This window comes from Abrus precatorius, unplaced genomic scaffold (genome assembly GCF_003935025.1).
Source record: "Abrus precatorius isolate BTA unplaced genomic scaffold, Abrus_2018 Scaffold11, whole genome shotgun sequence".
Taxonomy (NCBI): Eukaryota; Viridiplantae; Streptophyta; class Magnoliopsida; order Fabales; family Fabaceae; genus Abrus; species Abrus precatorius.
The window spans coordinates 7,816,725-7,825,142 of NW_020874303.1; the positions used below are offsets into that span (position 1 = coordinate 7,816,725).

Sequence of the window (8,418 nt, forward strand, 5' to 3'; positions counted from 1 at the left end):
GAAGCTTTTTACATTTAGCTTCATCTTATGTCACACTCCTGATCCTTGAATAAAAATCAAGTTTTGCTGCCATTGCATACCTTGAGCTTGTTGACGTGGGATTGTAACCAATGATATAGCTTACAATCTGTTCATAAAGATGGGCAGCAAATGAACTCTCGTGAATCCAGACTTATTAGTCTAACCTCTTTGCCACCAGTAGTTGGTTGATGGTGATGTCTTAGCCTTGGGATGACAAATCACGTATGTGGAGAGGAAGGCATTGATTGATTGAAAAAGAAGTGGATCACACGGGTCCTTGAAAAGAACCTGAGCTGCATAATCTTCGGTCGGCACACCAGGCTTCACAGCCTTAAACTATTGTGTCTCTTGTTTCCTCTCAATGATTTCTCTCAATGATCCTAAGCCACAAAATTGAGAACCATCCCATCTTTTTCCTTACTATGAGTCCACCGCATATTAAGATATTTATTGAAACCACAGAAGTGTAGCATATTTCTCAGAGTATGTCTTCCAGTAACATCTAATGGCATTTTGTGGGATTTGATACCCGTAATCAACCCCCCTTCCCGATTCATATTCTTTGATAACTTTTTTTTTTCTAGGCATTTTGTTACTTGTTCCCTATACTATTTGACATGCATTGCATCATTTTCAGTGACTATTCGGAAATTTTAGTTATATGTCATCATTGTAGCTTCTTACATAATCTTCAGGCGATTCAAGCTGTGGTTCAATATTCTTCTCTTTTGAACCTACTTTGAGGGCTTCCATTTCTGCGTCAGAATTGCACGCCTATCTTCTATTCTGGTTTTGATTGTAGGAATTGGGATTTTAAAACCTCCAAGTTGGGTTCTACTTTCTTTAGGGTCAATGCAAAACTATTGTTGCAAATAATAATACTCTCAAGCAGACACGATTTAAATTTTAATATAATCTATTTCTGTTTTAAACACAGTAAAATAGACTATGAAAAATAATATTTCTTATCTATACATAATTAAAGTTAGTGATTATTGGTGTAGAATTTTATAATCTTTTGCAGCCAAGTGAATTTCTATATAATAAATTTTTACTCTCATCATCGAATTCAATAATTTATTAGCTCTAGAGTAATGCCAACAACATAATTTTATTATTTGTTAAAATTTATTAAAAATTACAAAAATTATGTAAATTTTACTTTCTTGCTTCTAAATTAATATTTTTCTCTTATAATTTTTAAATTTTAATAAATTTTAGTTAATAAAAAAGAGTATATTAGAGAGTGTATTGTTACCATTTTCCTTTATATTTATTGTTGATTCCTTCAAATTTTACAAATTTCCTATTTTGTGTTTTTTTTAAAGTATAATTTGGGCTTTATATGTTTTTTCTTTTCTTATTTAGACTTTCTTTTTTCTGTTCTATGTTTGATTTGTCCATTAAGATATTATGTTATTCAAGACATGAATCGTGTGTTTTTTAAAATGATAAAATAAAAAATAAATTTTTAATATTTAGAATAACCAAAAAAATGAAAAGTATACTTAAAAAAATAATATAATAAACCAAAACTAAAACTATACGAAAAAAGAATAATCAAGATGATCAAATTATAACTTTTATAAAAATGAAAATATAAAATGTGACATCTTAAAAAAAATAAAAATACATTTAAATCAACTTATAATATCAACTTCAATATCTCATATATCCTTTTATGCAAATAGGATACTAACAACTATATTTTGAAGAGTGATCAGTTGCTATAAGTTTTTCTTCTTTGAAAAGTAAGAATATGTTTGTTTACATTTTTAAAAAGAATTTTTTCTTTTTAAAAACTAAAATTAAATGTATTTTTAATTTTTAAAAAGAAAAAAACTCTTTTTAAAAATTAAACAAACATACCCTCGTGACTTTTTTTTTTTTTAAATTATAACATATGAGGTTCTTAGTTATTTTATTAAATAAGAATATAATTTAAATACATCAATAATGTAAAATACTTTTACATTACCATCCAATCATAAATTATTGTATAAGAAAATATTATTTATTTATGTAATAATTAATATGCAAATTATATTCATAATATATTTTAATTGATTGACAGTGTAAAAATCTTATTGACAGTGTATCAAAATTAAATTCATTAAATAAAATATTTTTTCTCCTTAATTAATTTTCCAATCAAATGAGAATTTTAATTTCCTAAATCATTTTAATCAATTGCTAAATTTTTTGTTATTTTTCCTGACCCCAAATATAACATGTAATTAAATTTCCTTAATGAGAGACTTTTATATTGACCCGGAATATAACATATAACATGTAATCTAAATGTGCATCCATTCCTCAAGATACCTATTGGTGTTATTACTAAATCTTCTTATATATTGTTCTCCTTTTTTTTATAAAGAAAGAATTAAATAAAAATAAAAATATATTTAATATCGTAAACAAATTAAAAATAATTCATTACTACATGTTTTTTTTTGTCAATATAAAACATAAATATAATGAAATTAGGTGAATATTAATATTTTTGTATGCAAAAGTATTTCAAAATATTTTCAATCTGTTTTGTATCAAAACAATTTTTAATTTAATATTGCTCTACCTTTATACTTATACTTTAATACTTGTTAAAAATGATCACAAGGTATACATACATGTATAATTTCATCATAATATATTTTGAATAAAAACCAATTTTATTTCTAACATACAAAAAAATTATTTGATCCCAATTAATATATATATATATATATATATATATATATACAGTGTGTGTGTAAATTTTTCTTAAGAACTATAATTTTGTAAAATATTGTATATTTTCCTAAAAAATATATTATATATTTTTGTGAATCAATATTTTTATAAATTTAATAATCGATTTAATTTTTAAAAACATTTTTATTGAGTAATGAGGCCAGGTACATGAGTCATAACGAATAGAACAGTGGGCCACACAAATGGAAAAACGTCAACACCAAATTGCGTATGATTAAAGCAGCTAATCACTATATTTAAAAGAACTTCAAACTCACAAGTATAAAAAAAATAAAGGGAAAGAGCATTGCGTTATGCTGAATGGAATATACCTTTAATCCTAATTTCCTGTCCCTCCTCGTCGCTACTTTTCATTATTGGTTATTCATATTATAAACACACGTTTTTAAACTTTATAAAATATTCATTCAATCTTTATATTATAGTTTTTGTAATATTGTTCGAATCATAATAAAAGTTAAAATTTTTTATTTGAATATTTAAATATATTTACTCAAAACTCAAACTCAAAATCATGTATTAAGTTGATAGGCCTTTTAACAGTTAATCTACCTAATAGATAGTTATTATACTTTTATTTAATATTAAAAACATTTTATAAAATCGAAGTAAGAATTTTATAAAATTAAAAATTAGATTTAATTATTGATACTTTCAATCTTAGTAATCAAAATAGGAATTTATTTCTAAAAATAAACAATTTTAAGTCGAAACTTTAAATTTGGAGTAATAATAATAGGATAAAAATATCTAAAATGGAAATATTAAAATTTAATTTTTTATATTATAAATAAAATTTTAATTTGTTATAAATGTAATATTTTTATATTATCAATTAATTAAAATATAGTTAACATAAATTTTAAATTAATTATTCTAAAAAAATAATATTTTTTATTAATATTAATAATTTATAAATAGATGACATTGTTAGCATATTTTAATTAAATTATATAAATAAAACTCTATATTTAATTTATTTTTCTTTAAGTGGTGGTTGACTTAGTTGAAAAAATTATTTCAATAATATTGCATAAAAAATTTGTAATAAATGTATAAATAAATTTATGTGAACAGTGATTATAAAATAATTTATTATTTTAAAATTCGTAAAATAATCACTTTTTTCATGTTAAAGACTTAAAGTTGCATAAAAGGGGTTTAAAATTACGTAGGATAATTATATTTATATTTAAAATAATTAATTATTAGAATTAAAATGAAAACAAAACTACAAAAATAAGATAATAACGGCCAGTTATAAGTCTTAAAATTTGTTTTTCCAAATAAACTATTTTTAAAAAAATGATTATATGTTACAAACTGATTTTCCAAAACCATCGAAACAGAAAAATAATAAATAAATTTAAAACTTTTCTCAAATAATCATAAAAAACAATCTCGTCCAAACTAACACTCTAGAACATAAGATAAAACATCAAATAAAATCTTTTTTTTTTCCATTTTATGCTGAAAAAGACAATCATTTGTGAAGTGAAGAGAAAGTGAATAATCCAGTTCTAAATTGTGAAAGTAGAATTTGACTTTTGTAAAATGAAATATGCTTAAAAAATGAAATTATATTTATTCATTAATTGAAAACAATAAAATTCTTTCAATAAGTTATAATTCATGTTGGCAAATTTGACCATAATTTGAACTGTTAATTTTTATAATAACATTTATAATTCGATACTTTCTTTCTTTTCTTTAGAAGTGTCAAAATTCATAAAGTAAAAAACTATGGACCTAAAACGTTGGGCGTTTAAAAATGAGCCATGTTTGGCTAATACTTGTTCTGGTCCACAGATTCTAGTTCTCTGCGCCCACCGTGCCACGCAGAGAAAGGGTTCCCAAACACGTTAAAAGAACACAAACCCCCTTCACACGTGCCGTACGCACGAGTGCCACCAGGAATCCCAAGCCATTTCTCTTTATAAATCTTCTAGAACGTTCTCGCAATATCGTCGTCCGAACCCGATCTCTAACACCACACTGAGATTTCCACCAAACCCGTTGTGAGTTTCGCCACCAAAGTTTGAATCTTTGCCTTGTTTCGTTTGTTGGGTATTGATACTTTTTTTCGTTTTGATTTGATTTGATTCAGATTTGTGAGAAATGGCGACGAAGAGGAGCGTGGGAACATTGAAGGAGGGTGATTTGAAGGGGAAGAGGGTGTTTGTGAGGGTTGATCTAAACGTTCCTTTGGATGATAACTTTAACATCACCGATGACACTAGAATTCGTGCTGCTGTTCCCACTATCAAGTACTTGACTGGTTATGGTGCCAAAGTCATCCTTTCTAGCCATTTGGTATGTTTTCTATTTTCATTTCTTCTGTTTTTGGAATCTGAGTATGAGTTGTTTTTGTTTATGAATGATTTGGAATATGGGCTTTTGTTTTTGTTGGATTTGCGCTTTCTAATTTGAGTTTTAATTGGATTGGTTATTGTTGTGTGTGTGTGTGTTTGTGTTTTTATAGTATTGGGAAAGCAATGTCCTTCACTGTTAACTTTGTTTTCTAGGATTTGAATCTGATAGGCACAAAGCAAACTGATGTAACTACACAGATAATGATGGCTCTTACTATATTTGTTTTCGTCCATTTTGTCGCACTTAACATGGGAAATTCTTTTTTCGCCTCATGAAAAGAAGTAATTTTTATGGCTTTAAGTTTGATTGGCATTGATCCCAATTTGTGGTGAAGTGTTTTTGTATTAAGTTAGTTTTTTGGGGTTTTAATTCAGATTTTTAAATGAGATCCCTGAAGCATATCAATCTGAATGTTTCCATATCTAACATAGTTATGGGGTTATCATATTAGTTTAATTTTATTTCTTCTTTTGGATGTATTGTTAAAGAGTTAAGAGACCATGAATGTCAGAAAAGTGTGATGTGATTCTGAATGGTAGTGATTTGGAAAATGATTTGACTGTGTGCTGTTTTTCAGGGTCGTCCAAAAGGTGTAACACCTAAGTACAGTTTGAAGCCTCTGGTGCCAAGGCTTTCTCAACTTCTTGGAATTGAGGTGCTCCTTCTAAACTGTTTTGTTTTGTTTGGCATTCCCTTCACCCCACCCCCTTTGTTTGCAGGATTTACTGTTTGTTTATCTTGTCACTTTCGTGATTATAGGTTAAGATGGCAAATGACTGTATTGGGGAGGAAGTTGAGAAGTTGGTTGCACAACTTCCAGAAGGTGGTGTTTTGCTTTTGGAGAATGTGAGGTTTTACAAAGAGGAAGAGAAGAATGACCCTGAATTTGCTAAGAAGCTGGCTTCTCTTGCTGATCTCTACGTGAATGATGCATTTGGCACTGCCCACAGAGCTCATGCATCTACAGAAGGAGTGGCTAAATACTTGAAGCCCTCTGTTGCAGGATTCCTTATGCAGAAGGTATGAAGAAAGTAATTTTAAGCTCCATTATATGTTGGGTAATTTATGTGGTTGATTGATCTGTCATTTGTTTAATTGTTTCAGGAGCTTGATTATCTTGTTGGAGCTGTGGCTAACCCCAAGAGACCATTTGCTGCTATTGTTGGTGGGTCAAAGGTGTCTACCAAGATTGGTGTTATTGAATCCTTGTTGGAGAAGGTTAATGTTCTATTGCTTGGTGGAGGGATGATCTATACCTTTTACAAGGCTCAGGGTTATTCAATTGGGTCATCTCTTGTGGAGGAAGATAGGCTTGACCTTGCAACTACACTTCTCCAAAAGGCCAAGGCTAAAGGGGTTTCTCTATTGCTTCCAACTGATGTGGTCATTGCAGACAAGTTTGCTGCTGATGCTAACAGCAAGGTACTGGCATTTTGTGAGAGTTGGGTTTAGTATTGTGATAATGTGGCCTTTAGTATTTACACTCCCCTTCCTTTCTCTTCAGAGGACTATTCTTTTTTTAAACAAATGTTCAATCATGGGGGGTTTGTTAAACATCGAATCTAGGGAGTTCTATGGATCCACCAACAATTTTTCTCCGTTTTTGAGTTAGAGAAATATTGAAATCACTCTTTCATAACTATATGATCATGTTCTTACAGTAGTGTTTCATATGCGACTTGAACTTTGTTTATATGTTCTCAGGTTGTGCAAGCATCAAGCATCCCAGATGGATGGATGGGATTGGATATTGGACCTGATGCAATTAAAACATTTAGCGAATCATTGGATTCAACTCAGACCATCATTTGGAATGGACCAATGGGTGTTTTTGAGTTTGAAAAGTTTGCAGCAGGAACTGAGGTATGAGTGATTCAAAGTTCAACCAGTGAATCATCCATCATTTTTTTTAAGATATTGCAAGGCTGTTTCAGTATAGTAGTGTCAATTCATTTATTTCTTTTGTTAATTTGGATCATTCATAAGCCTGGTCACACCTACTCGAGTTCTCAGAATTGGGGCATGGTTCACAGGTCAAACCTGAAAAGAAAATTATAACTTTTATTCCACTAATCATTTGGTTTTCAATTTATAATCGGAACCCAGTCTCTTTCCTTTTAATTTGTTCAATGCGGGACAGAAAGGAACTTGTGCATAAAAGATTATCTTTTACTTGTCATTTACACCGACTTTATAGAAGAGCTTATAATCTACACTGACAAGCTTCAACTCTTTCCTTTTCACTCATTCAATATTGGACTAGTATAGGATGAGAATTTGTAGTACTTGGTTCATGTGTAGCTATTTTATTTAGAAATAATATTATACTCGATAATTATAGAAGTAAGCTGACAAGAGTTTATGAGAATAATTAAGTTATTCTTATAAACTTAGAATCACTTGTAACCCATGAGCATTTGTGGACACAGGCTATAGCGAAGAAACTGGCAGAGCTGAGTGGGAAGGGAGTAACCACAATCATTGGAGGAGGTGACTCTGTTGCTGCTGTTGAGAAGGCTGGACTGGCAGAGAAGATGAGCCACATCTCCACTGGTGGTGGTGCCAGTTTAGAGCTTCTTGAAGGGAAGCAACTCCCTGGTGTACTTGCTCTTGATGATGCATGAGCTAACATGAGGTGGCCCATTCCTTTGTAGTTTGTGCCTTTTTATTATTATTATGGTTGGGTTTCAACCAACGTTGGATTGAGGTACATTTTGTAGAGGCTTAATATAGGATAGGTTTCTAAATAAGAGGTTTTTGTGGCATCCATTGAGCAAGTTGTTACTTGAACAATGTTACTTTCAAAAGGAGTTTGCTTATTTAGTTTTGTTCCTTTGGTTTTCTCGGCGACCAATTATCTTATTAATTTCCCAAGTGTTTTGATTTGATGGTTTCCTTAGTGGTTAAAGAATCGGAGAAATATTAATGTGCAAGTGTATTCACTCGGCTAGACATGAGTTACTTTTTATACTTGTGTTACAAACCAATAAAATTGTAGTGTAAGTGCAGCATATCTAACATTAGGATCAGGATCAGGCTGTATTTACTTAGACCACGATAACATTTTATATTTCATCTTATTTTTAGTATTTATATAACTAATGCAATATTATAAGTTTATAGTGTAAATTTTATCTTGTGCAGAGGCTTAGATTAAAAATAAATAAGATAAAAATGATTAAATTTGTAATCTTTGTGGGAATAAAAAGTAAGATAAGATATAAGTTATCATATTTTGTTCACTAAATAGGTCTTTAACGATGTAAT

The 8,418-nt window shown here is 29.4% G+C and overlaps 1 protein-coding gene across 1 annotated transcript; it reads left to right on the forward strand.

Moving 5' to 3' along the window:
- Positions 1 to 4,578: 4,578 nt before the first annotated feature.
- LOC113853949 (phosphoglycerate kinase, cytosolic) lies at positions 4,579 to 8,155 on the forward strand. Its single transcript, XM_027484689.1, has 7 exons — positions 4,579 to 4,796; positions 4,886 to 5,091; positions 5,729 to 5,806; positions 5,911 to 6,171; positions 6,256 to 6,573; positions 6,856 to 7,014; positions 7,581 to 8,155. The coding sequence occupies exons 2-7, from the start codon at positions 4,897 to 4,899 to the stop codon at positions 7,773 to 7,775; spliced, it is 1,206 nt and encodes a 401-aa protein (XP_027340490.1). The 5' UTR covers positions 4,579 to 4,796; positions 4,886 to 4,896; the 3' UTR covers positions 7,776 to 8,155.
- The last annotated feature ends 263 nt before the right edge of the window (positions 8,156 to 8,418 follow it).

Excerpts from the sequence above, each read along its gene's own strand:
- LOC113853949 (XM_027484689.1), top strand. The coding sequence starts at position 4,897 with ATGGCGACGAAGAGGAGCGTGGGAACATTGAAGGAGGGTGATTTGAAG. Across the intron at positions 5,092-5,728 it reads TCATCCTTTCTAGCCATTTG|GGTCGTCCAAAAGGTGTAAC; the intron begins GTATGTTTTCTA and ends GCTGTTTTTCAG. Across the intron at positions 7,015-7,580 it reads AGTTTGCAGCAGGAACTGAG|GCTATAGCGAAGAAACTGGC; the intron begins GTATGAGTGATT and ends TTGTGGACACAG.